This window comes from Hypomesus nipponensis, chromosome 17, assembly GCF_054491055.1.
Source record: "Hypomesus nipponensis isolate SF chromosome 17, ASM5449105v1, whole genome shotgun sequence".
Classification (NCBI taxonomy): Eukaryota; Metazoa; Chordata; class Actinopteri; order Osmeriformes; family Osmeridae; genus Hypomesus; species Hypomesus nipponensis.
In genome coordinates this window covers 20,707,163-20,735,000 of record NC_140377.1, presented here as the reverse complement: position 1 = coordinate 20,735,000, position 27,838 = coordinate 20,707,163, and the positions used below count along the sequence as shown (strand labels likewise).

The 27,838-nt window shown below is 50.6% G+C and overlaps 2 protein-coding genes across 2 annotated transcripts in view; both read right to left on the bottom strand.

The window, feature by feature from the left end:
- ppp1r9ba (protein phosphatase 1, regulatory subunit 9Ba) overlaps positions 1–2,957 on the bottom strand; it is a 36,390-nt gene extending 33,433 nt beyond the window's left edge. Inside the window, exons 1-2 of the mRNA XM_084677884.1 lie at positions 2,845–2,957; positions 1–1,173 (exon numbers count right to left, since the gene is read on the bottom strand). The exon at positions 1–1,173 is cut by the window's left edge and continues 367 nt beyond it. Coding sequence (XP_084534010.1) covers positions 1–1,091 — 1,091 coding nt within the window. The 5' untranslated portion in view covers positions 1,092–1,173; positions 2,845–2,957. The remainder of the gene's footprint in view (positions 1,174–2,844) is intronic.
- A 2,982-nt stretch (positions 2,958–5,939) lies between these two features.
- On the bottom strand, positions 5,940–27,645 carry col1a1a (collagen, type I, alpha 1a). The gene is made up of 50 exons (XM_084678420.1): positions 27,409–27,645; positions 25,875–26,066; positions 25,212–25,237; positions 24,957–24,992; positions 23,916–24,008; positions 22,882–22,950; positions 22,454–22,498; positions 21,686–21,739; positions 21,216–21,269; positions 20,608–20,661; positions 20,364–20,417; positions 20,155–20,208; positions 20,007–20,051; positions 19,727–19,780; positions 19,119–19,163; positions 18,731–18,784; positions 18,498–18,596; positions 18,330–18,374; positions 17,937–18,035; positions 17,525–17,578; positions 17,310–17,417; positions 16,457–16,510; positions 16,250–16,348; positions 15,790–15,843; positions 15,497–15,595; positions 15,324–15,377; positions 15,143–15,196; positions 14,848–14,901; positions 14,684–14,737; positions 14,454–14,498; positions 14,176–14,274; positions 13,950–14,057; positions 13,629–13,790; positions 13,139–13,192; positions 12,720–12,827; positions 12,512–12,565; positions 12,206–12,259; positions 11,859–12,020; positions 11,504–11,611; positions 11,251–11,358; positions 11,030–11,083; positions 10,717–10,824; positions 10,467–10,520; positions 9,669–9,776; positions 9,445–9,498; positions 9,186–9,293; positions 8,731–9,013; positions 8,395–8,585; positions 7,669–7,911; positions 5,940–7,344 (listed from the first exon to the last, which is right to left on the bottom strand). The coding sequence occupies exons 1-50, from the start codon at positions 27,488–27,490 to the stop codon at positions 7,198–7,200; spliced, it is 4,350 nt and encodes a 1,449-aa protein (XP_084534546.1). The 5' UTR covers positions 27,491–27,645; the 3' UTR covers positions 5,940–7,197.
- Positions 27,646–27,838: the final 193 nt, after the last annotated feature.

Here is a 27,838-nt window from a genome sequence, read left to right as displayed (position 1 = left end):
ACCAGCCGGCTCCCCGCCTCGGGGCCCGCCGAGTCCTGCTGCTCCCCTGGTTTGGACTCCCTGTCTGGGTCGCTTCCCGTACTCGAGCCCCTGGCTTCAGTTCCGGCCTCCCGCTCAGCATCGCCAGAGGAGGCGGTGGAGGTTCTGTCCCCGGGTCGAGGGCCGCCAGAGGCTCCGTCTTCGTGTCGGGGGGCTGCCCTGTTCCTCCGCGGGGACCCCTCCTGGTCGGAGGCCTGGTGGCCCCCCTCTCCCTGACCTCCGGGAGGAGGCACGCGCACTTTCTGGGCCGAGTCGTTGGAGTCGGGGCCTGAGGGCTTGGCTGGAGTGGGGCTCTCCCCACGGGGTAGGGGCGAGGTGGAGGAGGGCCGGTGGAGGTGGTTCCTCAGGTCGCCCTTCTCGAACACGGCGCTCAGCTGGCTCACCGTGGGGCTGACCGCCTCCCCTCCGCCGCTCCCGACTGCGTCCAGACGGTCCAGGGCCTCGGTGCTGCCGTTGAAGCGCACCACCACGTCCAAGCGGCCGTCCTGGAAGCCCGACGCGCGCTCCTTCTTCAGGAGGATGCGATTGGTGGCCGCCTGCTTCTCCTGCAGCGTGCGCTGCTCGAAGATCTTCCGGGTCTCCTGCAGCTTGGAGTAGCCCGCTGAGCCGCGGCCCCCCGCCCCGCCCTCGCCGGCCTTGGGGTCGAAGCGGTTGACGCGCTCCGACACGGTTGCGCCCAGTTTGAGCAGGGCGCTGTGGTCCACGTTCTCGTTCAGGCTGCTGGCCCGGGGGAGCGACAGCTTGACGGTCTGCTCGGCGCCCGCCTTCGAGGGGTCGTCGTCGTCGCCCGGCGACTGCATCTGCATGAACATGTTTTTGATGCGGTGCACGTTGGAGCCGTAGCGCCGCCCGCGGCCCGGGGGCCGGGGCAGCGGCGGCGGCTTGCCGTCCTTGCCGTTGCCGCCGTTGGCCGCGCTGTTGAGGGCGTCTGTGGCTTGCTTCAGTGCCTGCAGCCCGGCCTCGTACGCGTTCCGGTGGGGGGACGGGCTCCGCAGGGTCGCCCCGGCGCCGCCGTTGTTGCCCCCGGCGGTCGGGGCTTCCGTCTTCATCATGGTTTAATCAAGCGCACCTCGGAGTGGGACTGACAGAGAGCAATGACAGCATACTGAAGCTCCGCCGGGACTACCTCGCCTCCTACAGAGTCAAAACAAACGCACCCTTAACGCTACAATCAACGTGAGGTCTGTTAGGAGGATGGACAAAGAAAGTGCTGGAAGAAAGATAGCAGAAAGAGAGAGAGAGTTGCTGCATAGAGGAAAGGAATGTTGGTGAGAAGGCAGGAGAAGAGGGAGAAGTGAATATGAGCACAGCTGGTTGAAAGATGGTTATGATTCAGGACCAAAAAAGAAGTGAGAGAGAATATGAGATAATCACTCGTGACCGCTGGCGGACGAGAATAGGGAAGAGCAGAGAAAACCCCAACTGTAATCTATCAACTGTGGCAAAAGAAGGCAGTTGAAGGACAGAGAACAAAAGATACACTGAGCCTAATGAATAGGTGTCAATCGGTTAGATATTAGCAGAGAATCAACTCTAACACGGTATAATTATTTTGTGCCTCATCTTCTTTCCACTCATTAGAGGGTATCATGTATACCGTTTTTCTCTGCCTCCTTGACAACGTTTCAGGTCTTCCTCATCAGCGTAAGCTGCTGCTAAATGGAAAGACGCCACAGGGTCTTAAAGCTAACTGTATTAGCTACAATAATCCCCATTCATGCTATCAGAAGCAAGGGACTGATTGAGGTACACAAGCCTTGGAAATCAACAAGCTATATTCTGCTGAGAGCGCCAAACCTTGTGATGGAGTCCACCGCCCATCGTCTACACATCGTATAAGACGAACAAAACTAAGACCACAATCATGTAAATATCCGACACAATGCCTCCATTCTCTCCCCTGCACTGTGCTAGTTTCCTGGTTTTGAATGTGAACCCTACACTCATAAGGCTGCTCATTGTATAAGAAATCTAACAGGGTAGTTATTGTGTACTAGAGGCTATAGTATGTTACATACATTATGCGCCTGTTTTCCCATGAGGAGTTTAGGTAATAGGCCTGGAACACAGAACACTAGTCAACGGAAATCAAATGAATGGTCAGATCAGAATGGTTAACTGTGTGCACCTCGTTATTGTCGAAGTGTGGCATTTATATGAAAAGGAAAATACGCCCATCATACAGCCATAATCTATTGTTTAGAGCCCTATTTTTAACACAATATTTACCTTCCAATGCAAACAGGTATGGAATGAAATTCGGATTCAAACTGAAGTCATAAGCCTGTACCGCTACACACAGACTTTAGTAGGCTACCAGACTATTGTTAGTTTGTCTGACCTAACGTGGTAAGACAGACATGACCCTGATAGAGCCAGATGACATTATTGCAGCAATGTGGAAATGTATTAAATCAGGTGGCTATAACGGTTCGTCAATGACACTGTCAAATGCGTGCCCGACTGCTGAGACAGGCTTTGTTGTGACGCGGATAGCCTAGTGGCAGACTATCCAGCTACCAGGTCGGTTTACAGTTTAGCGCCAAAGTCTTGCATTATTTATTGTCAACGACCTTAAAAACGTTTGAACAGTCTTTCTTTCACGAACATATTGTTTAAAACGTTTAAATGACGTTAACGGAACATTAGGACCCTGCGGAAATGGGCCTCTAGATCACCTCGCTTCCCTGATGTCTAGCTACGGGTTCTTCCTGCATCTCTTTCTCCTGCAGTATGAATAACATTCGCACACAAAGACAAGACGAACAAAAGCATTTTTCACTGTTTGGTTACCATGTGTCCTACCTTATTCCCAGTGTTTCCTAAATCCTTGCTCCTTTATAATTCTTGTATTTGACAAACCATTGTGTCCACGTTCCGTTTTTTCGCTCCCTTACTCCCCCTGCGAGCGTAGCGCATTGACGACTGCCCTCTCTCTCTCTCTTCCCCTCTCTACCCCCTCCTCTCCATCCTCCCTCCCTCATCACCAACAGCATACGGCCCAAGTACCGTTAACCCTTAATGTAACGCAATGAGAACTCACAAAAATGTTTAATAGATATTGATTTGGAATTAACCTAATATTTTGCCTACATGTTACTTCAAGGCTATTTATTTAATAGGTTTAGCATAGGCTTACCAACAGTCTATAGAAAGTTAAATTATCCAGACTTACTGGTCAGTTGTTGCTGCTCAATGTAAACGTTGCTGTCATTTAGTTGACCATTCGTTTCCCTTCAAGCATATGCGCATATCTAGTCAATATGTCTTATGTTAAGTCATGGCTATTGAACTTAAAAAATGTGGAAACCGGATCTTAATTAGCCTAGACTAAAGAAAATAATAAAACTCGACATTAGTGCAAGTATGAGACATCAATATTGATAATTGTTTCTAGAATAAAAGTCAGCTATTTACGTGCCATTATTGACAGTGCATTCAACTGGACTATTATGCGAGCAGCTCAAATCTATCTATTAGCGCCATCGTGAGGAGAATCTGTGAACCTACAAAAGTGATTATAGCCAATCCCTAGTGTTTATGTAGGCCCTAGTCATATTTAAGTTAATCTACACATTGATTGGTCAGTTTGATCCCTTATTATTCAGATATTCACATTTACGCATCAAAATTAGTTTCTATTGGCCGTCGTCCTATTCACTGAATGTAACAAATAACTTCTATTTTTACCCAATAAACATAGTTCTTTGTAGCCCACTCCGCATTTGGTCCCAAACCAGTAATACCCTGGACCGAATCAAAGACCGTTTATGAACTATAGGGTTTAAACATATTTTACTTATCAAACCCCGTAGATCTCTATTAGTCCATGTGTACAGGCACTGGGCATGTTCTGCAGGCCCACAATTCCAGTCTAGTCTCACATCGTCTCTCTTCCTCCAGTGTCTACACACACACACACACACACACACACACACACACACACACGGATAACAACTGCTTCACTGTGGTTATGATCAAACACACACTTTTGCAATTACCCAGATTATTGCTGGGGTGTGAAGACAGTGGTGGACGATTTTATTCTCATGGGTCGAAAAAGTCTGGACTCATATTAAATCACACTCCATTAACCATTAAACTGAGGGACACACATCCTATTCAAATTTCTGTCGGTTTAACATCGCACTTCCACAAGAACTCAATTAGACCTAACCTTAGCAACGCAGACCCGTTAACTATACGACCTCAAGAGCATTCATTATTAGTTTAAGTCTTATTAACGTATACGTGAAAGAACAATATCTGATCAAATCAGACCACCAACTAGATCGTAATCTAACAGTCTCCAACTAAAAAAAAACAGTGCGCATGTAATACAACAATCATCAAAACAAGAAAACAACATTGCACTAAGACAATCAAAAGACATGAACATCAGGCTACGCTACGTAACAGTCCCACAAACCCGTATGCTAATTAGTACACACTGTCAGCCAATAGCGCGCGACCTTCTCAACCGTTCGATACAATATCTAATTCAAAGTGAAAACATTAGCCTGTCCTTAACCTTACAGTATGGGAGTTAAGCGATATATTTTTTAGATATTGCTTCCTATTTTGAATTTTAAAACGAAATTAATGATACGGACAAATGTCCAGAAGTACGCAGATTTTCTTTTTCGTGATAAACTTTTGTTGCAATTAAAATCCACTTCAAACTCGAACCACAAGATGGCGGTATGCACTTTCAAATGTTTAGAATGAATGACACGACCTCCGCTGTGGACGTTCACAAACTCTAAATCCTTTCAATAACGTTTCAGAAAAACAAATAGGCAACAACGCGCATGTGTGCGTGTGATGTGATCTTTTTTCAAAACATATTGTAAAAATGTAGGCTATAGATAAACCCAACAGGCTGGATTACCCAGATTAGGTAAATCAGGATTTACCAAATAGTGACAGTTTAGGGAAAGCATACATTGTGAATACTCAGCTATATATGAAACACTGTATTTTAAATAACATGTCAATGAGGACAATCATTCATTTTTCTTTCGGGACAAGTCAGGCTTCTTCGTCCGGTATTTTGGGGTAGACGCCTACTATAATGTGGACAATCGACCCCTTTGTGCGGCCAACTATGTGCCATAGCAGGCAAAACCCACCTGAGCAGTTTAACCCAGTGGAGCAGGGAAGGGAGGCACAAGGCTATCCATGTTGCTCAGCGACGAATATCAAGAAAATCAGTTGTGATCCTTTGAGAAAAGACTCTTCATGTCACGATTGCAGTTGTGAAATGTCTCGACAAGAGAGTCGGACAGGATGCGCACAGTTGTTTGGCACCGTTGCGGGCTTTTGCATTTGGATATACAGTACCAGTCAAAAGTTTGGACACATTTTCCCATTCGAAAATGTGTCCAAACTTTCGACTGGTACTGTACTTCCATCTAGAAGGATTTTATGTATACATAAGACCACAGACTAACTGGAGTAAGAACCAGGAGTTACTATTTAATGCTCCACCGCCACTTGAAGAGGATTTTATTTGCTTGTGATTTGGATACCATGGATACGGATATCTCCACCTCTACTGATTGGATTATCATTTTTGATGGGACCCTTAATTTTCTTCAACCCGATTTTTGTCACTGGTTTCGGGATACAGTAAGGAAGACCCTCCAGTGATTCCTACAGTAGGTGGATAAGTATTCAAGTAGCTACTCTACAACCAGATGGCTACCAATGTTGCTATTCGCCCCAGTTTGGATTGATTTTTTTTCTTCTGGTTCTGATCATGAGAATTGAATTTTCAGAGGCAAAAAGTTCTGAGATTTTCTTTTAATCTTTGAGTCACAACAAGTGCAACCAGGTGTGCAAGCTGTGCTTTCATGTCAGTCCATCTGGCAGTCAGGGAACAGTCAAGTCTGACAACATAAAGTAGACCACTTAACATGCTTTATTTCAGCATTCAAAATAATTAAAAACATCTCAAATTAATATACATATACAAAATAGGTACAGATCCTCTTGTTTTCATCCCCCAAAGCCATCTGCTTCTCTCGTAATGTCATGATTTTGTTCTATTTTTCTCTTTTCAAATGGTCAAAAACCCTTCGCAAAAAAAAAACATGAAAACCAAAAAAAAAAAAAAAAAAAAAAAACCTAGGACAGATAGGGGGAGGAGAAAGGAGAACTTCTAGAAGCAATTGGACAAAAAAAAAGTGATATGGGGGGGACAAAAAAATAAAAACAACAACCAAAAAGTGTCTAAATGGATGGTAAACAGACTCAACCAATCCACTCGCTAGCTACACCCGACAGGGCTGTGCGTCTCGCAACTACAGTAACCCTCCCTCAGGCTCTGCCACACAGAAACCATCGCCTCAGAAGCATCTGTTACGACTGGACAAGATAACGTTGTACTTTAGCACCGAAGGCCCTGCACACAAGAATGACAACGACAAATTAGCACAATACCATCACCCGTGGCAGCAAGGACCTCATTAAGAATAGCACCTATTTCAGCTGTATCTTTCAACCATACTTCTGCCGTGTAAAATCTAACCGTGGGGTCAACCAACACTGGGTAAGGTGGATTTCCTGTTTGAGGTAGCCATTAGATATAAAAAAAAGACGTAAAACCCATGTTTCTGCTGATGTTGCTAGCCTACTTGATGTGACTTGGCGACAGAATAACCACGACAACCGCTCGACCAGGTGGGCACAACAACGAGACACTTCACTGTCAGTTTGACCATTTATTCAACACCTGAAAGTGGTACAAAGCATTGTATTTCTCTTTTTGTTTTTCATTGTCCTTCCGCAGTGGTAAAAAAAAAAGTCACCTGTTTCGTGATGTTGTTGTCTGTTAACTCCAGGGAGTAGGGGAGAGATTTTACACGTTATAAGTATATATTATTTTCTTGTTGCCAGTGAAACAAATGTCTTCTAAAGTATCCTTGGTGTGAAGATGGTGGTAAAATAGTGGTCCCAAAAAAATCAGCTTGACAACACACGACCTCTGACCTCTGTCCTCTGTGCAGTTTTAGGCAAGTGGACCATTTGAACGGCCAAATGAAATTCTAGAAGGGTGTTTTAAAAAAAATGCATAGAAAAGGTTTGTTTTAGAGAGATGACTGCTAGAAAAAAAACACACATACACACACACAATTTCAAGTCCAGATTTCTGTTTTACAAGAAGCAGACAGGGCCAACTTCAATGCCAAATTCCTGGTTGGGAGCACCAACGTCCATAGGAGCGATGTCAATAATTGGGAGACGAGCTGTTTTCGTTGTCTTGTAGTCGATGACTGTCTTGCCCCATGCACCAGTGTGCGACTGCGGTGAGAAAAAGAGGGAAAGACAAAGCGAGGTTGAAGCTGATTGCTATGTGAGGCTAATTCAAACCATGCATGAACAGTTCATGCACCCTCTCCCCCTCATCAACCAAAACTGCTGCTGGGCAACAGTTTCACTCGCTCAACATCCCAAAGCAACTCTGATGTATCACTGCCCACAGTGAGAGAATACGTGGTAAAAACAGCCTGGATGTCTGTATGTGTATGTGTGTTTACAGTATGTGTGTGCGTGTGTGTTTACAGTATGTGTGTGTATGTGTGTGTGAGGACAGGCCCCCCACGAGAGAGCGAGCGAGGTCCTCACCGTGCAGCCGTCCTCGGTGACGCTGTAGGTGAAGCGGCTGTTGCCCTCGGCCCTGATCTCGATCTCGTTGGAGCCCTGCAGCAGCAGAGCCTTCTTCAGGTTACCGCTGGCCTGGTCCATGTAGGCGATGCTGTTCTTGCAGTGGTAGGTGACGTTCTGGCTGGCCTCGGTGGCCATCAGGCGCAGGAAGGTCAGCTGGATGTTGACATCCTCAGGCTTGGAGCCCTCGCTGCCGTACTCAAACTGTCCCCGATGAGGAGGGAGGGAGGGAGGGAGGGAGACGCAGAGAAAGTTAGGGCATTTGTGGTTCCCCACAGGCTATTCACATCAGGAACTCATGTCTCAAGCGTGTATTCTGGGGGACATCATAATGTGTTTTGCTCTTAGCAATTCAGTTTTGTAATTGTCATGCTTTTTGTGGAACCGGCTTCGTGTTTTAACAGAGCTTAAAGTAACAGGTTTTACTCTGCAAAAGGTTGACATATAACTGAGTGTGATCATCTTGTTTTTAGATTTAAATCCTATTTGGACTTGTTTCTCGTAAAAACATCTCGTCTAGTGGCTCCATTGAAGTAAACAACACGTTCTTTTAAGAAATCTTCTCAAGTGAAAAGCCCTGACTGCAAATGTACCCGTTGTAAGCTTAAGCAAGCTCATAACGAACGCTTCCGCAGTTCAACTTGACTTCCTTTGCGTTCACGTCGGCGGGGTGTACCGCAGCCTCACCTGGAAGCCGTCGGTCATGGCCTCTCCAAACCACACGTGCTTCTTCTCCTTGATGTTCTTGCTGGTGTACCAGCTCTTCTTGGGGATGTCAGCCTGGGTTGGGTTGACGCAAGTCTCTCCGGTCTCCATGTTGCAGTAGACCTGGATGGCGTCCTGAGTGCAGCCCTGGTCGGGGTCGATCCAGTACTGACCTGAGATGAGGAGAAGAGGAGGAGGAGCATGATCTCTCTAGAACACCACCGCCGCACCAACGCAAGGCTTTTTTCGCTTGCGGATTCCGGACGGTCCCCCCCGGAGGCGTGGGCGTCCGCGATGCGGGCGCGGGCGTGGACTCACCGCTCTTCCAGTCGGGGTGGCACATCTTGAGGTCGCGGCAGGTGCGGGCGGGGTTCTTCCTGGTGCCGTCGGGGCTGCGGATGTTCTCGATCTGCTGGCTCAGGCTCTTCAGGGTGGAGTCCACCTCCAGGTCGCGGTCGCGCATCACGTTGGCGTCGTCGGCGCGGAACATGCGGAAGGGATCGGGGGCCTTCTCCTGGGCGGGCTGGGAGATGAAGCCCATGTCGAATCCGCCTCCGGGGGGGCCGGGTGGTCCTGGGGGTCCGGGGGGGCCGGTGGGTCCCTGGGCGGAGGATACGGGAAACACGGGGTAAGCCGAGACAGGAAGTGTGACAGGAAGTGAAGGAATTCTCAACGTAAAGAAAACCGTGAATCGTAGATGGAGGAAGGGAAAAAGGAGTGGGAGGAGAAGCAGGGTTTTCAGAGAGGAGGAGGACGTAGAAACGGAGGCTTACGGCTGGTCCCATCTCTCCGCTGCGACCGCGGGGTCCTGGGGGTCCGGTTGGGCCGGGCAGACCGCTCATTCCATCCTTACCAGCGGCTCCAGCAGAACCAGAGGGTCCCTGGTAACGGAAAACAACAGCTCAGCATACCCGAGTCTGATCCGCCTGTAAACGTTCCTGAGCACCCCCCCCCCCCCAAACAAAGTCTTGGACAGAGTGCGTTTGCTCTGAGGGGGTTGCGACGGTGGCGATGAAGCTGCGGGTCACTCACTCTGGGTCCAGCAGGGCCGGAGGATCCAGCGGGTCCTTGCTCTCCGGAGGGTCCCTAGAGGCACAGAAGCACCAGAGCATGGCTCAGTCACCGACCGAAGACAGGGAGGGCTGTCGTGAGTGCGTTTGCGGACGTGTCGCAGCACGGAAAGCAGCGTTTGTGTGTGTGTGTGAGAACGTGTGCGGGGAAGCGGCGTTCCTAAGCGAAAACCTCGGAGAACTCACAGCGGGTCCGGGAGGTCCCTGCATGCCGGTGAATCCACGGTGTCCCTTCATGCCTCTCTCTCCAGCCTCGCCGGTCTCTCCCTTGTCTCCACGGGCTCCAGCAGGTCCCTAGGCCACACGGGGACAGCGGTCAACTCAGCAGTGCTCACACGTGCTCAGACGGAACACCTGGGAGATCCTCCACATGCTACACCAGGCCGTCTATAACCCTGCACTAGGACAGGCAGACTGAGTCGAGGCTATAGGTCCGATTTTGATATCATGGAGTGTGCTCTCCCTGTTTAGGAAGTCAGGCTGCTGGTGTGTAGCTGTCTGGGGACAGTGGTAGTGGTATTAGGGTAACAGATAAGTCTGGATGTGATGGTTTTAGGGTAACAGAGATGTCTGGATGTGGTGGTAGTGGTCGTAGGGTAGCAGAGATGTCTGGATGTGGTGGTGGTAGTGGGGTAACAGAGATGTCTGGATGTGGTGGTGGGGTAACAGAGATGTCTGGATGTGGTGGTAGTGGTAGTAGGGTAACAGAGATGTCTGGATGTGGTAGTAGGGTAACAGAGATGTCTGGATGTGGTGGTGGGGTAACAGAGATGTCTGGATGTGGTGGTAGGTTAACAGAGATGTCTGGATGTGGTGGTAGTGGTAGTAGGTTAACAGAGATGTCTGGATGTGGTAGTAGGTTAACAGAGATGTCTGGATGTGGTGGTAGTAGGGTAACAGAGATGTCTGGATGTGGTAGTAGGGTAACAGAGATGTCTGGTTGTGCTGGTAGTGGTAGTAGGGTAACAGAGATGGGATACGTACGGCAGGGCCACGAGGACCAGCAGGACCAGCGATGCCAGCAGGGCCGGCGGGACCCTGGAGAGAGAGAGGGAGAGAGAGGGAGACGTGTCAGTCGATGATATCAGTACTCACAGCTTTAGGGCACTTTATTGGACGTCAGCTTGACTGTGTTTTTAGCTCCACGTGAGGCTGGACCAGACAGGGGCTCCAGGGGGCCCCACGGCCCACGCGTGGAGGACGGCGGCGGGCTGAGTAAGACCGGGGTACTCACAGACTCTCCACGGTCACCAGACTTTCCAGCAGGGCCGACGGGGCCGGGGGCACCAGGGGGTCCGGGGGCACCGGAAGCACCAGCAACGCCACTCTCTCCACGGTCTCCCTACACACAGAGAGACACACAGAGACAAAAGATCAGCCATGTTATATATATATTTAGGGAACCCTGAAATGAATTGAGTACCGTGAATAAGTAGTGTGAGGGTGTCATCTTTAAGAGTGGCATGGATTGGCGTGGAAAGGGATCTGTGACGCAGAGGGGGGCGGCGGAGCGGGGCGACAATGCTTCGACCGCTCGTCCTTCTCACCTTGGGTCCAGGAGCACCGTCGCGACCGGCAGATCCCTCGTTACCAGGGCCTCCCTAGGAAACACAAACACCCGCCGTCAGTCACAGGCGCCGCCATGGCGACCCTCCGAGCCACGCAGAGACGCGAGGCGAAGACGGTGATCAGCAGTCACACACACACACACAGCTCCAGCCTGTCCCGGAGGAGGTACTGGAGGGTGTGTGAGAGGGTCGGGTCTTACCTCGCGACCCGCCTCTCCGGGGGCTCCGGCCAGTCCAGGGGGTCCCATGGGGCCTGGGGGTCCGCGCTCGCCAGATGGGCCTCCGGGTCCCTGCTTCCCTGGCTCACCCTATGGGGGGGGGGGGGGGGTGTGTGCAGAGTAGAGCTGGGTTAGACCCTGGTCCACATTGCATGGGATTAGCACGCTCGATCGTTCCTGGATCTAAGGGGCCCGAGCAGATCAGATGGGAGGGACTCTTGGGGGTTGAACTCACGGAGACTCCGGCGAGGCCTGGGAATCCACGCTCTCCTCTCTGTCCGGGCAGACCAACGATACCACGCTGGCCGGCGATACCGTGTGGGCCGGGGATACCAGCGGAGCCCTGCAGGGGGAGACACAGGTCACTGACTCGGCCCCGAGATGCTCTCAAGACACACAGAAACTCCTGACCGATTCCTGTTTGTCAAGACCCTGCTCTGCCAGAGGGCTGTGAGCAGAGACCCTGCTGTCTACCAGAGGGCTGTGAGCAGAGACCCTGCTGTCTACCAGGGGGCTGTGAGCAGAGACCCTGCTCTGCCAGGGGGCTGTGAGCAGAGACCCTGCTCTGCCAGGGGGCTGTGAGTACTTACAGGAGCACCCTCTCCTCCGGGGTTACCCTTCTCTCCCTGGGCGCCTGGGGGTCCAGCAGCTCCAACCTCACCGGGGCGGCCGGCGGGACCGGTCTCTCCACGGTTACCCTTCTGGCCCTCCTTGCCGGAGGGGCCTGGGGGTCCTGGGGGTCCGCTGTTGCCCTGGGGGGGGGGAGAGGGAGAGAAGTGGTTAGAGAATCCCCCAGTACGATGTGGGGTTGGGGGGGTGACGTTGTTGAGGTAACACGGATGGTTGCGTCTGTGTGCCAGGTGCATGATGGGCAGGGTCCGGTGTGTATGCGATGGCACGGCAGGAAGTAGGTGTGGGGGATACAGCAAGTACTCACAGATGGGCCGGGAGGTCCAACTCTGCCAGCAGCACCGGGGAAACCAGTTGCACCCTGAACAGGAGGCGAGGAAGAGAGAGAGAGAAACACTGGTCAGAATACTGACCTTGTCTCTGGTAAGATGACATCAGCCACACTTGATAAAAGTGGGATTGTCTTTTGGAAATATGCAGTTGTGAATGAAGGACAGTATACAGCACACATACTGATGTTTATTCAATGATTAATGATTGATAGATCCCCTGATGTATGTTGAAAAGGACATTCATGCCGATAAAGCATTTTGAATTTGAATTCGATACTCACAGGGGGTCCTGCGGCACCGCGCGCTCCCTTGGCTCCGGTGTTTCCAACGGGTCCCTGCGTGGAAACACAGCCTACAGTCAGCGACCAGAACTCTGGAACTAGATCTCACCGGAATCACCAGCGTCGCGGATGTGTGGCGTTGTGTATTGAGAGGGGGGCCGAGAGGCGGCTATGGTTGTGGTCAGGTCGTCGTGTGGTTGTGGTTTACCTGGGGTCCAGCGGGTCCAGTGGCACCAGCGGGGCCGGGGGCCCCAGTCTCGCCCTTGGCACCGTTATCTCCGCTCTCTCCCTTAGCACCAGGCTGGCCGTCAGCGCCCTGGAAGAGGGGGAGAGGACAGACCGATGACGATCCTCCCTCAAGAGGCTCTCTTTGAGGAGAAGTGTCTGTCTTATCTGGCGTCGACCAGGTTCAGGCAGTGATATGGATTTGACTCATCTGAATCATTTTTTTACTTAAATAAAATGCTGTTTGGGTGTTTGGGTCGTTTTCTGTTGGGAGTAAAATGAGCATTGGGTAACACCCATTCTAATGGCCAATTTCACGGGTCAACTGTGGTCAACTGCAGTGTGTTCTTTAGACGCTGTAAATCCTAGAGGAAAGGTAGGTGTGTGTGTGTGTGTACTCACGGGTGGTCCAGCGAATCCAGCGGGTCCAGATGCACCAGCCTCACCACGCTCTCCCTGGGGAGGAAGGAGGACGAGGGGTCAGTTAGGAGGGCTGTGGTCCGACAGCTCATAACAGCACCGTGGAAACAAACCAACTGAACTTTCCAGAAGGTCATCCTTTCAACCCCAAGTCGTGGATCTTGCTATTCGCCTTTGAGGAAGTTGGAACTATGCGGTGCTGTCTGTTCTCATGTGTGACTTTTCCATGGTGTGCGCTGCGGCCAGTCAGGGTGTCTTTGTGTATGTGGTAGGGGTAGGGTTAGGGCTAGTTTGAGGTTGGTTCCTGTCCCTAGCGTGTCTGGGTACAGTATCTGAGGTCATTTCCTCACCAAAGGCAGTCTGGGTACATTATTTGAAGTCATTTCCCTTCCTGGGGTATTCTGGGTACAGTATCTGAGGTCATTTCCTCTCCCGGGGGATTCTGGGTACAGTGTGGCGTTGAAGTACTCACAGGGGCACCACGAGCCCCAGTAGGGCCCACTGCGCCGGCAGGGCCGCCCTCTCCCTTGTCTCCTGGAGCTCCACCAGGGCCAGGGGGTCCGATGGGGCCGGTCATGCCTCGGATGCCGTCCTTACCAGGGGCACCATCAGCACCCTTGGCGCCTTGGTCTCCCTGGGAACGAGAGAGGGTGAGAGGAATCGTTTAGGAGTCGTCCTCCGGACCCGAGGAGGAGGAGCTGAGGGCAAGTGATACTTGTAGTAACTGTGTGTGTGTGTGTCTGTAGTGACATTCTGTGTGGGTGTGGTGACGACGGGCGTGCCAAGCACTCACTCTGTCTCCCTTGAGTCCGGGCAGGCCGGCGGCTCCGCGTTCTCCAGGCATGCCCTGCAGACCAGGGGGTCCCTGGGCTCCGGGTGCACCAGCAGCACCAGCCTCGCCCTGGGGGGGGGGAGGGGGAGAGAGCGGCACATCAGCGCGTGTATGGAGGGAGCAGCCGGGGCCGCGCCTGTGTGGTTGCGGTGGTCTCTCCGCGTGGAGAGGGGTTCGTCGTCCTCACCTTGGCTCCGTCGTTACCGGCAGAGCCAGGAGATCCGCGGGCACCGGCGGGTCCAGCTGGGCCAGGGGCTCCGCGCTCACCGGGGAAACCTCTGTCGCCCTGGGAGAGGGAGGGAGGGTGGTTGGGGAGAGGAGAGGGAGGGAGCAGCCAGTTAGCACCACGGTTCGACGGGACGTAATCACGTCTTCTGGTGGCAGAGCTGGCGTGGTGTGTGTCCCTGTGGCTGAACGCTGGTACCAGACTTCCAGCACAGCCAGGGGGGGGGGGGTGATACTCACTCTGGATCCGGCAGGTCCGGGGGCACCACCCTCACCGGGCAGACCCTGGAGAGAGACAAGACATCGGCCGGCGTTAGAGGGAACTCACGCCGTCACATTACAAACGCGCATCGAAAGCTTAAAGCGCGGCCATCCCAAGATACTGGCCTCTATAAACACCCGGAAACACTTCTCTTTGAGAAGAAGAATCCGAGACGAGACAGGACCGAGACAGAGCTCCATGTTCTCACCTGCTCTCCGGGCTTTCCAGACTCTCCGATCGCTCCTTGGGGTCCGGGGAGACCCTGTTAGGAAAGACACACAGACAGAAGGGGTGTCATTGCTCCTGATGGGGAAGAAAGAAGGCTTGGGATTGGTGGGATTCGGATGGGTCCTTGGTTTGGGATTGGCCTACCTGGAATCCGGCGGGGCCACCAGCTCCCTGCTCTCCTCTCTCTCCAGCGGGTCCCTGAGGGCCAAACGGGAACTCAAGTTAGAGGCTGCAGGTCAGGTGTCCAGGTGTGTGTGTGTGTGTGTGTGGGGGGGGGGGGGGGAGTACAAGTGAAGTGTGTGTGGACGACAGGTGAAATGTGCATGTGTGTGTGCTACAAAAGAGATTTCCGCGTGTGGGGGACGCGATGCGGGGGAGTCGTTGGGAGAACAGTGAGAGTGTTGCATTGTGGGACGCGGGAGGGCGGTGCGCTACGTACGGCGGGTCCGGGGGCACCAGGAGCGCCGACATCGCCGTCTTTCCCAGGGGCACCCTGGAGGAAGCAGGGCGAGGGTTACCATCAACACAACTCAGGGCGCACTTCTCTCGGTACTCCCTGTGGTCTGGATGCGTGAATGCGTCTCGGCCTGGCGTGGGTTTGCAGAGAGGGGGGTACTTACGACAGCGCCGGTGGGTCCCATCACTCCTCTCTCTCCAGGCTTGCCTCCCTCACCCTATGGGGTACAAGAACAGGGATGGGGACGGTGGTTAGGCTCGGAGCCGCGGGGGTGGAGGGGAGCAGCTGGGGTTCACAGCCCGGCCGAGGAGCAGCGGGGCTGGGCTTGGTACTCACAGCGGTTCCCTTGGGTCCGGGGAATCCCATGACTCCGGGCTGGCCTCTGGCTCCGACGGGGCCTGGGGGTCCGGGGCGGCCATCTTGACCAGATGCACCCTGTCAGAGGAGAGGAGGGGAAGAGGGGAGGAGGGACAGAGAGAGGGAGGGGAGGAGGGGAGGAGGGACAGAGAGGGAGGGGAGAGGGTCAGGGCTCCGGTGGCAGAGAAAGGAGACAGGGGTGTATACCGTTTGCGCTGCTTGTGCTGGTGTGACTGAAGCAGGACGGATGAGGAGCTGGGTGGGGTACTTACAACAGGTCCAGTCTTGCCATCAGGTCCAGGGCTGCCAGGGCTACCAGTCATACCCTGGAGGGCACGGGAGAGAGAGGGCAAAGGTCAGCCGTGGCATATCCACACATACAGGAAGACACTCTCACAACTGTGAGAGCTTCTGCTCTCTGGTTATCTTATCAAGCTGGGACGCAGAGAGAGAGAGAGAGAGAGAGACCGAGATAGACAGAGAGGTAGAGACAGAGAGAGACCAAGATAGATAGAGGTAGAGAGAGAGATGGAGACAGACAGGTAGAGACAGAGAGGTAGAGACAGAGAGGTAGAGACAGAGAGGCAGAGACAGAGACAGAGACAGAGACAGAGACAGAGACAGAGAGAGAGAGAGAGAGGTAGAGAGAGAGATGCAGCCAGGCAGACAGACAGATAGAGAGACATTGAGACAGACAGGGAGAGATGGAGGTAGGAACGTAAGGTAACTCACCTTAGATCCAGGCATGCCAGCCTCTCCATTGCGACCAGGCTCACCAGTAGAGCCCTTGGCTCCGACCACACCAGGAGATCCACGCTCACCAGTGGCGCCCTGACACAGAGAGACAGGACAGTGAGCTCACAAGTGTGTGTGTATATGTATGTGTGCGTGTATATGTGAGTGTGTGTGTGTGTGTATGTGTATGTATGTAAAACTCACTTTGGGGCCACCAGCTCCATCAGCACCAGGGAAACCACGGCTACCAGGGGCACCCTTAAGGAGAAAACACACGTTAGACCGGTAACATACTCAGTCCGACCAGGAAATAAACCGTGGCAGGAAGGCACAAAGATGAGGAATTCCTACTACTGAGGAAACTCAACAGTTATTCTTGAAGATCTAGTCTACTGAAAGTTGTTGCTCCAGTGAGATATAGGCTTGTGTCCATGAATGGAAAACTGGGCCATCACCTAAATGGTTTTTCAGTCACTTGGGAGTATAATAGCTGCCCTCTTGTGGTCAGAGAAGACGCAGCACCGGAAAGTGGGCTTTGGGCTGTAGTCTAATGCAGCTTGATGATAAGCCATGTAGGTTATTATCTGGATAACAGGCTCAGAACAGCTCAGCACATAATCTCTCCATAAAACTATGATCTAATTAGAGATGTGTCAGTTGGGAGTTGCATGTTGTTGTTGTGTCGACACTGGTACTGGTAGCTGTGGAGATGCCTGGTGTAAAGGATGGTGCTATGTTCGGCAGGAGGGGAGAGAGAGAAAGTTCTGAGGGACACCTTAGATGACCTCTATCGTGGTCGGATCCAGAGAACTGGTGAATAGTGGCGGTCCTTTTGTGGGGCAGGTGGGGGGGGGGCACGTGTTGGGGTGGTGGGGAAAAAACACTGAAAGGTGGGGTTGAGGGGCAGTTATATGGCAGGGGGGATAGAGAGAAGCTGTGTGTGAGAGAGAGACAGAGAGAGAGAGAGAGAGAGGGTGTGACAGAGGAAGCTCAGTGACTGGGCTCTCCCTCTCTCCTCTCCAGGGGGGGTGTGTGTGGGCGTGTGGGGCAGACTCACGCGCTCTCCGGGGGCTCCTCGGGCACCAGCACCGCCAGGCTCTCCACGGGCACCTCTCTTGCCCTCCTCTCCTGCAGCGCCGGGGGGTCCCTGCACTCCTGGGGCACCCTGGGAGACAGACAAACACTTCAGCTCTCCAGGCTCTCAGGTCCAGTTCGGCAGTGAAGACCAGGTGAAGACCAGGTGAAGACCAGGTGAAGACCAGGTATACTTACAGCCTCTCCCTTGGCACCAGCCTCACCCTTGGCACCGGGGGCACCAACCTCACCCTGGGAACAACAAAAGGCACAACGTCAGACGATGAGATGAGGGAGACGCACGATCCATGTCCACCATGCCTGAAGCATTATCGCTTGTGTCTCATATACAGTAACATCATCTCATCCCTTATTCTGGAGTGAAGATTCAAGACGATGGTTGGGCTCCTTAACCCCAGTGTGTTAAGCAACAGTCCCACTCCCCCCATCTGCCGGGGGGTGTCTGTACAGAGGCAGGTGTGTGATCCAGGTGTGTTTGTGTAGTACAGGTGTGTGGTGTGTAGAGAGGCAGGGTTTGGTCCAGGTGTGTGGTGTGTAGAGAGGCAGGGTTTGGTCCAGGTGTATAGAGAGGTAGGTGAGGAGGACTCACAGTGTTTCCCTTGGGGCCGGGGGCTCCTCCTGCTCCTGAAGCTCCGGGGGGGCCACGGGGGCCGGGGAAGCCAGGGGCTCCAGCAATACCAGCAGCACCCTGTAGGGGGCGGCACACACAACACGCATGGTCAGACACGCGACGGGCGCTAACACCTCAAACGCAAACAGAAAAAACAGCAAAGAACTTTCCTAGGATTTCCTACCTCCGATTTGTCTCAATTATTAAGAAGCTTGTAGCAGAGAGTAAGACAACCATTAAAGTTGGTAAGAATTGATAATAGTCCATGACTAACATGACTTGAGCAATCATATGTCGGCCAGAAGAAATCCTAGGCAGCCATCAAGGCTGGATGGGTGAGGGAGAGATACAGTTTGTGGGGGGTCTACTTACAGGGGCACCCTTGCCACCAGGATTTCCATCGGCTCCGTTGTTACCCTGTGAGCAGGCAGACAAATCAGGCAGGTTAGGAGAATAACATCTTCCCATAGATCCGGTGTTCTAGAAACTTCTCTGGGTTCTGCTCCCAGGTCCAATAGGGTTTTGGAGGGAAACACTCACGGAGGGTCCAGCAGCGCCAGCAGGTCCGGGGTTCCCAGCCTCTCCACGGGATCCCTGGGGTCCCTCGGGGCCACGGGCACCCTGGGCACCAACCTCTCCCTGTGGGGGCCCAAACACAAACCGTCAGCAGAGTTGGAAACAAGATTTTGCTGAGGTCGTGCCCAGGGGAGGGAGTGGAGGGGAGAGGGGAGGGAGGTGCGTGTGAGGGCAGGTGTGAGGGGAGGGGGCTTTACCTTGGCTCCGGGGCCGCCAGGGAATCCAGCGGGACCTGAAGGACCGGTGGGGCCCTGGGGATGACAACAGGACATAAGTACATGGACGACACCGCCATTAGATACACGCGGATGGGATAAACCCACATGATCCCAATGTGAACAATGTGACTGGTATCAGGTAGGAAAACAATGTGACTGATATCTGGTAGGAAAGCATGCAGTGGGTGTGTCTCTGAATGTGGGTGTCTGATGAATGGATGTGACACAGTGGGGCATTGAGGCGTCATGGTGAAGTAATAGAACAGGTGTGCAGGTGTCGGATGAGCGTTTGTAGGGTGTATCATGGGGAAGTGATTGGACAGGTAATTAGACAGGTGATTGGACAGGTGTCTGGGTTGGTACTTACAGGGGGTCCGGCAGCACCAGCAGCACCATCGTTACCACGGGCACCCTGCAGGAGAGAGAGGGGGGGAGAGAACCTGGGTCAGAGCCAACTACAGATCCCACAATCCTCGGTCCTGGAGACTGGCCATCTGATTGGCCCACAGATCCTTACAGATTGCACATAGTCAGGCCTAATGCCCGACCAAGACAAACTTACAGGAAAGGGCGTTTCATTCAGCGCAAAACAGGTGTAGTGGAATGAGTGGTTGACAGTAGTCTGTCTTGATGCAGGGTATAGTTTACTGGGTATGTTTATGTCTACCACTGTGTGTATTTGGGGGATGGTGTTGGGCTGGGTGAGGGTTGGGGTGGGGCGTAGGTCGTGGTCATGGTTCTGGGGGGGTCAGTGTTTCTGGGGGGTTGGTGGTGTTGGGCTGGGTGAGGGTTGGGGTGGGGCGTAGGTCGTGGTCATGGTTCTGGGGGGGTCAGTGTTTCTGGGGGGGTGATGGTGTTGGGCTGGGTGAGGGTTGGGGCAGAGGGCGTGGTCATGGTTCTGGGGTGGTCAGTGTTTCTGGAGGGGTTATGGTGTTGGGCTGGGTGAGGGTTGGGGCAGAGGGCAGAGGGACTCACAGCAGCTCCGTTGGGACCGGCACGGCCTCTCTCACCAGGCAGACCACGGGGACCCTGCAGGATGGAGAGAACGAAGGAAGAGAGAGGAAGAAAGGCAGAGAAAGAGAACGTGGGTTAGCCAGTGCACAGGTCATACACCTGGCCTACAGCCTCACAGAAAACGACTCAGTTCGTTCTGACTGCGGGTTGACCGATACGGCTGCTTCAACACTGCTGAACTGCTAACTAGTAGGCTACTCATCATTTGAAAACGATATTTCTGCAGGTAGGTTTCACTCACCATGGCTCCGGGAGTTCCGTTCTCACCAGGTGAACCGGCCTCTCCCTAGGGGGACAGACGGACAGGTGAGCGCATGGAGGGGGACGAGCGAGAAGAGAGAGAGGACGCGTGTCTTTTGTCGAGAGGTGGAGGAAGAGGGGGTCCTTACCTTGGGACCAGCGGGGCCACCGTCTCCCTTGGCTCCATCCAGACCGCTGAATCCCTGGAGGGGGAGAGGAGAGAGGGGAGGGGGGAGAGAGGGAGAGGAAGACCGTATGGTGTGGTTAGAAGAGGGGGGGGGGCGTGGTGGAGTGTGTCTCTGCTGCGTTCTCAGTGTTGGTGGTGAGGGCGGCGGCCATTTTGGGGATTGCGACTCACTCTGTGTCCCTTGATGCCGGGCAGACCGGGGGTTCCGGGGAATCCACGAGCTCCCTGGAGAACGAGACACGAAGAGAGAGAGACAGAAGAAAGAGAGAGAGACAAAGAGAGAACGAGAGAGCATGTGAAAAACCTGCGAGAGGGTTGACTATCCTCTGAAACCCTATGAAAGACAACACAACCTCCAAGATTCTTGCGGCTGGTTAGCTGCGTGTGACTGCAAGGCAGGGACCTGGACACTCACCTGAGGGCCGGAGGGTCCGCGCTCGCCTGCACGACCAGGCTTGCCAGACTCACCCTGCAGGGAGGGAAATAGTCAGGAGAGGGAGAAAGAGAGGAGGAAGACCAAAAATACACGTTATTTCTGCTTCCACTGAGAATGAAAAGTAAACAAGAGCGAACTTGCTGGTTGCACCTAAAAACAACATGGCAGACTCGTGGAATTGTTCTCCCAGACTTCTCTGTATGGTATACTTAGTAAGGACTGTGGGCTAGCTCACGACAGCAGATCTAACAGGGGTGCCAGTCTAACCACTAATTATAGCTTTCTTTACAGGCTAAGAAAGAACATTATTGGTTGACTGGCTGACAGGAAGCTGAGTATAGAAAGGCGTGGGAGTTAAGAGGGTTAGTTTCCAAGGATATACATATACTATTCTGTGGAAGGTAGGACTCTTGATTGCTTTGTTTTTAAACTCTTATGCGTAAGGAGGAAGTGTCATGGGGTAAGGAGGAAGGGAGGAGGAAGTGTCATGGGGTAAGGAGGAAGGGAGGAGGAAGTGTCATGGGGTGAGGAGGAAGGGAGGAGGAAGTGGTCATATGTTGAGAAGGAAGGTTGGCTGGTGGACTTACATCCTCTCCGTTCTTCCCTGGTGGTCCAGCAGCTCCACGAGGACCCATGGGACCCTGTAGAAGACAAAACACTGTCTCAGTGTGTGTGTGTGTGTGTGTGTCTGTGTGTGTGTGTGTGTGTCTGTATGTGTGTGTGTGTGTGTCTGTGTGTGTCTGTATGTGTGTGTGTGCTATACGATTTGGATGGTGGATTGGCCAAAAATATGAAAATACTCTCTTGTTAGCGAAATATTCACAATTAGGTAGGCCAGCGAGCCAAAGAAAGCAATGACGGTTGTCTGTAAATATCTGAACTGCGTGTGACCTACATCGACGACCCCGTGAACTTTGGGACTTGATTGACACCGTGTGTATTGTCAACCCAATTTCCCAGGAGGCATAAACCTCATTTTGGCATGGCAGATGTGATGTGTGTTAATGACATGTCAGTATCAGTGTGATGTCAAGCAGCATTCATGTGTGATACTTACAGAAGCACCAGCCTCTCCAGGCTCACCAGGGGGACCAGTAAAACCTTGAGGTCCCTGTAGGGGGCGACAGAGAGACCAGGTCAGTACCCAAAGCACAACATTGTGGTGCGTTTACATAGGGGAGCTTTATATGTGCTGATGTCCATTATGGGATAAGGTATTTGGGTCAGACAATATTTAGATTATGAGCCTTGTACCTAATAAAATGACATGAGTAAAGTCAAACATTTACTATTTAAGGCGACAATGTTCTCCAAATGTATTTTAAAATGTAGAAAGTTTAGCTAATATAAATCTAAATATATTTATGTAATTCATCCGAAAAGATGTTGAAATTTTACAACTACTATAAATACATGGATACAACCATATATGGAACATCAATTTAACATCAAAACAGTTCAACTTTTCATTTCCTTTTTAACTCATCTTATGTTTATCATGTAAATACCTGAGGAAGAAGTGGTCATGTGATCAGGAGGAAGTGGTTACGGGGTAAAGAGGAAGTGAAGAGGAAGTGGTCATGAGTTAAGAAAGAAGTGAGGAGAAAGTGTTCATGAGGTCATGAAGAAGTGAGAATTATGTGGGTAAGGAGGAAGTGGTCATGAGGTAAGGAGGAAGTTAGGAGGAAGTGGTTATGGGGTCACAAAAAGGTGAGAGGTAACTGGTCATGAGGTAAGGAGGAAGGGAGGAGGAAGTGGTCATGAGGTAAGGAGGAAGGGAGGAGGAAGTGGTCATGGAGTAAGGAGGAAATGGAAGAATACTCACGCTAGCACCAGGAGACCCAGGAGGGCCACGGGGACCCAGGGGACCCTGTCAATCAAAATGCAAAAGGGGAGGAGTCAAAATAGGTGACAGCTCACAAAATACCACAGAGGAAGACAGAAATACAAATGCGGACACGGGAATGTATGATGAGTTGAGAGCAGTGAATCCTTTCTCATTCACGCCATGTATTAGATCTACTTGAGTCAGAATCCTTGAGATTGGGGTTAGGGCAAAGGGGCGGGGCTAAGAAGGGAATATGCCCTGTAAACAGCACAGAGACTGTAGTTAAATGAAGGACAATGTGCTTCTCCCTCGCTGTGTTGCAGTCGCTACCTTGGACAATGTGATTTGTATGGCAACACGTGTAGCATAGCATAGGATGACTGGTATTACTGCATGGGATCCTGTGTGTGGTGTGGGTTTCGTACCATTGGGCCTGGCACAGGCATGGCACCAGACTTCTCATCAAAACCACCAGACATCTGAGGAGAAAAGTTCTGTAGGAGAGAGACACACGCACAGAGACAGAGAGAAGTGAGAGAGAGGGGGAGAGAGACAGGGACACAGGGAGGGAGAGAGAGAGACAGAGACAGGGAGAGGAGAGAGAGGGAGGAAGGGGGGGTTCATTATCAGTCATATACTTAATTTCCATTGGGTACATTTGTAAGTTGTACCCATTCTCCTGTCTCTACAGCCACATCTAAGAATGTTCTAGCAAGACAAAGCAATGTAAGATAATCATGGTTTCAGAGCTCTGCAGTTCAGTCACCACCTGGCTGACTGCAGTCCACTTTCTCCGGTGATGCACTGCATGCTAATCAGGATAGTATTAGCTCCTGTCCTACAGGACTTAGAAATCAGCTTCATATCATAAACAGACATTTGCTGTGCTGGTGCTGGAAAGATTTGAGTTTTTTTTTTTTATAGAGATCAGAAAGAATCCCATTAAACTGGAAATACTATCAATCAAACCGTCAACTTGGCTCTGGTACGCTTCCAGTTTTTTTTTCCCCCGTCTCTCTTTTTTGGCTAAGATACGGATCTCTGAGTTTGAACCCATGACCTTTTGAACTTGCGACTGATCTGGGACCTGTGTCAAGTGGCCCCATACATGTATTTCCATGGACCTTAAATATGCACTGATCTGAGCTCAGCTCCCCAGCCTTGTAAATGTGTAAATCAGACCCAGGGGTTTCTAACCCACTCAGGTTTGAAATACTTGCCATCCTCCAATTACCAACCCAACCCTTTAACTCAAGCCAAACAGACAGCAGGTCAGTGTTTAGCGTCGAACATGACCGTTAGCACTGAGAGCATTTCTGATCCAGCAAATAAGCTGATCCTCATCAGCCCTTTGCTCACAGCCGAACACAGATAGCTCCTGGTTTAGGGTGAGTAGAACCCTCTCTCCCCCTGCTCTACATAGCTCCAGACCAGGATGCGTTCGGCCAGGCATACTTACTCCGCCAAGGCCTGGGGGGCCAGGGGGGCCTGGGGGTCCAGGCAGACCAGGCTGGCCGGGGATTCCATCGTTGCCGGGTAAACCAGGAAGACCCTGTGGACAGGAGGGAAGACATGGAACAGTCAGCTGTGAGTCATCAGGAGTCATCTCACAGACGGTCTGTGTGCACTGTGGGTTCAGGAAGGAATGAGGCCGGTCCATAGATAGGAGATCAGACAGCAACACTAACAGAGATACTGCACTGCATTTGGGACTTGAGTTCTTTTCTGAGCATGGACTCGGAACGACTGAATCTCGACTGAGAGACCTCAAGGAATCAGACAAATGAAGCTGGTGAAGCGTGGTACAGGAGAGGGCCAGACAGGGCCCTGTAGTCAAAAGCTACAACTGGGTTTGTCCATGACTTGATGCTAAGCGCTTTCATTGCAGTCAGTTTAAGATGTCAGTTTGCATTTTGAGTAAAAAACACCAAGCTTGTACCCACTGAAAAGCCAAAATAATGTCTTAACAGTACTCAAAACAACAACTAACCAGGGGAAGTTATGAGCTACATTAATACATTAATATATTACATCTGATATCATATCAGATATGATACTCATTTCTTGACTGAAAGAAAGTCATTAACCTGGTGCTAATGTTGATAAGGCTTTATGTTTAAGCATCAATTAAACAATTATCTACAAAAATTTAACAATGAAAGGAAAGTAAATGCAACTAGCAATACACTACAGCTACATCTGAATATTTAAAACCGGTAACCGACAGTTTGATAACCAACAGTTGCCAAACTGTCCACAGACAGTTTTACTTCTGGAGTTCTGATACAAGACTTTGATTTGCCAATCTCTAAGCAGTACCAACAACTTAAGTATTTAAGACCAGAGGCCTATGTTCCAGATGTTGAGCTCAGGCTCTCGACCCCAAAAAGAAAACGTAGCAAGTAGCGTAACACATTGGGGTTATCAGCAACCAATCACCACCTGATTTGTAAAAAACATCACAAACATGAGCTGGTGGAGAACAAGCAAGTGAACCTACTCGGTCTCCCTTGGCTCCACGGTCTCCCTTGGGTCCCTGGAAGAAACAGAATGTTGGCATTAGGTCAGAACTGGGAATTCAATGAATTATACATTACACATACTATAAAAATTGAAAAAATAAAAATAAATGCCAATGACATAGTAAACAAAAGAGCATGTGCATGTGTAAAGTATTTTGACTGATATCTCCTGATTGTGTTTAGGCCGTTGGAAACCTTTTTGACAAAATAAAAATAAATAAAAAAACATTTACCTCAACTTGTCCTTGGTCCTCGAAGGCTACAAATGATAACAGGAAAATAAACTGTTAAAATATTTTAAATGACTTATCACTTAACAGTCTCAACAGTCTCAAAATGATTTAGCCTTATCTTCAATCTTAAAAGCGTCTACAATTAGCAGCTTTCCAGGGCAGGTCATGATTATAATGATATATTATTGGGGAGAATCATTTAGCTTCCAAATGCTTGATATGGGATTATGTTCATATGAATATCCAGAAAATAAATCATACCTAGGATTGCTAGGTCTGCAATTTAGAAATAAATCAAATTTGGAAGATAATAAGGTCCGAAACCCCAGACTGCATCTATGTCAGAATGAGCCCAACTAGTTTGAGTTGGGGTCAATGCCTTTCCGTTACTTTTGTTTTGAAAATGTCATCACTTTTCATCACTTCCTGAATTTAAACTGAATTGACCCCAATTCTGTTGTAAATATTCCGTCCAATTTCAGGAAAATTCGAAAAATGATGACTGGATTGAAAATAAATCCAAGTTTATTCCATGATTACAATCCAGGTGATGCTCTCGACCACCCTCTGAAGCATAGAGGCTTTAAGATTAGCTGAGGCCTAAAGCGCAGTAGCAGTCCATGCAGAGGCCGTTGACTCATAGCCGGAATTAAACCGTCGTACCATCGTCGGGGCAGATGGGGCAGCATTCGTCGTGGGGGATCACTGGATTGGGGCAGTCAGATGTGTCCTCGCAGATAACCTCGTCGCACATGACGGTGCCACTGTCACAAACGCAGATTTGGCATGGCTCTGGTTTCCAGACATCTCTATCGTTGTAGACTTGACCGTCCAACGTACAGCTGCCACCAGCGCCTAGCGGGAGGGCAGAAAGGGCAATGTAAGTAAATATCAGTAATTTGGTGATCACACAAACTCAAATTTAAAATCAGGACAAGGCATATGCTGAATTAATTGCAACCTAATTCGTGATTACCATTGCTGAAATTGCTGTAAAACTGTAAAAACTGTAAAAAGTAAAAGAATCCCCAATGCCAAAATCCCACAGTGGCTAAGTGGAAAACTTCCACGTCCTCTTTTCTCTTCTTCAGATTCTACAATAATTGAAAACTGTCGGCTTGGCAAGGACTGCCATTTTCCCTCAGTGGAAAGTTCGCGAAGTCCGCATGTGTTTTCAATTATCATTAAAAAAAAGTGTGTAGTGAGGGGTGGGGGCGATCGTCAACCAGCCAGATGTGGAACTTTCTAACGGTGACCGCAAGGCGGCGCTGCAAGACCACTGGACGCTGTGAACATCTGTACGCCCAGATGCACAAAATGAATTTGACAAAAGATTTGGAAAACATAATTTGTGATTCCCTATAGTCTACATTTTGTTATACCCATCTTTCCTTTTTTCTAAAGTTAAATACCATTCACAAACACGCCTATATTTTTGGTCAAATGAATGGATCTGTTGGCATTTATATATCGTCTAGCTTACGTTTAAGTCACCATGTATCTTAAACCTGTCAGAAACAAAGCAACATGTTTTTATTATTATTTTAAAGTAATTGGATTTAAAGATGCCCTGGGTAAAGGGAGAGGATGGAAAACTCAAGGTCAACTGTTTTCATGGGGAAAGAATGAGCCTGCGGCTCAACTTGGCCAACTCACATTTGGCCTCAAGCAAGGACTGGTCGTGTCATAACTCAATACCATATGCCTTCAATGTCAGTAAGCGGGCAATGTATGTTTTACATCTATTGCATGTTATTCTCATCCATAGATGGGAGATTGGTGGCTATTCTTGATGGGAATACCATTCACTAGCATCATTCAGTACACCTCAGTCAAAGCTTCCAGCTGCAATAATATGCAGCTTCGGGACATCTGTTCAGAGCTGAGAAAAAGCGAGGCGCGTGTATCAACTCGTTCCACAGGCACGCGTGCATGGGAGTGAAGGCCCAGAGTCAACGGTGTGCAGCTCGAGCTCCAAGAGCTTTCCTTTGTGAATAGATTGTCGGAAAGCATGTCAAAGTAAACTGAATAACAATTTACCACATAAAGGTGAGTAGACTATCAAAAATAAAAGACCTAGCTGCAGCCCACATCAAACTCGGTTAGACCCGTTCTCTCTAAGCATCTCATTGCATGCCTTTCCACAATAGCATCGCCAGACGATACAAGAAAACACCCCCCAAAAAGTGTCACTTACGATCGTCCTCGCCTTGTCCTCTTGCCACAAGCACTGTTGCGCCGAGCAACAGCGCTAACCGAATATCCACAAAGCTGAACATGTCTAAATATTAGACATGTAGACTCTTTGAGGCAAGGGGAAAGTTCTTTGTTTTCCTTTAGACTCCAATCATACAAGGTAGGGTCCGGTCTTCTGTATCTCCAATCCAGACCCCAGCAGAAAACTCCCTACTGCCTACAGAAAGTTTTTGCCCAGGCTTATATATGCCTAAATTGTGGGGAGGTGCTGGGCGCACCAGCAAACTCCAACATGCTCACGTTCATGCTGAAGTTTCCTCCTTCCATCAGAGCGGGGGGCTGGATTAGACACTTTTTTTTCACCCAAAACGCAGGAAACTTGATCTTTCCAGCACAAAAAAAAGGTGAAGGTTTAGTCTATCCTGTTTCAG

Coding starts and splice junctions, on each gene's coding strand:
- col1a1a (XM_084678420.1), bottom strand. CDS start 27,490: ATGTTCAGCTTTGTGGATATTCGGTTAGCGCTGTTGCTCGGCGCAACA. Junction 20,209..20,363: donor CCGGCATCAAGGGACACAGA/GTGAGTCGCAAT, acceptor CTCCCCCTCCAG/GGATTCAGCGGTCTGGATGG. Junction 10,521..10,716: donor CTGGTGACCGTGGAGAGTCT/GTGAGTACCCCG, acceptor CTCTCTCTCCAG/GGTCCCGCCGGCCCTGCTGG.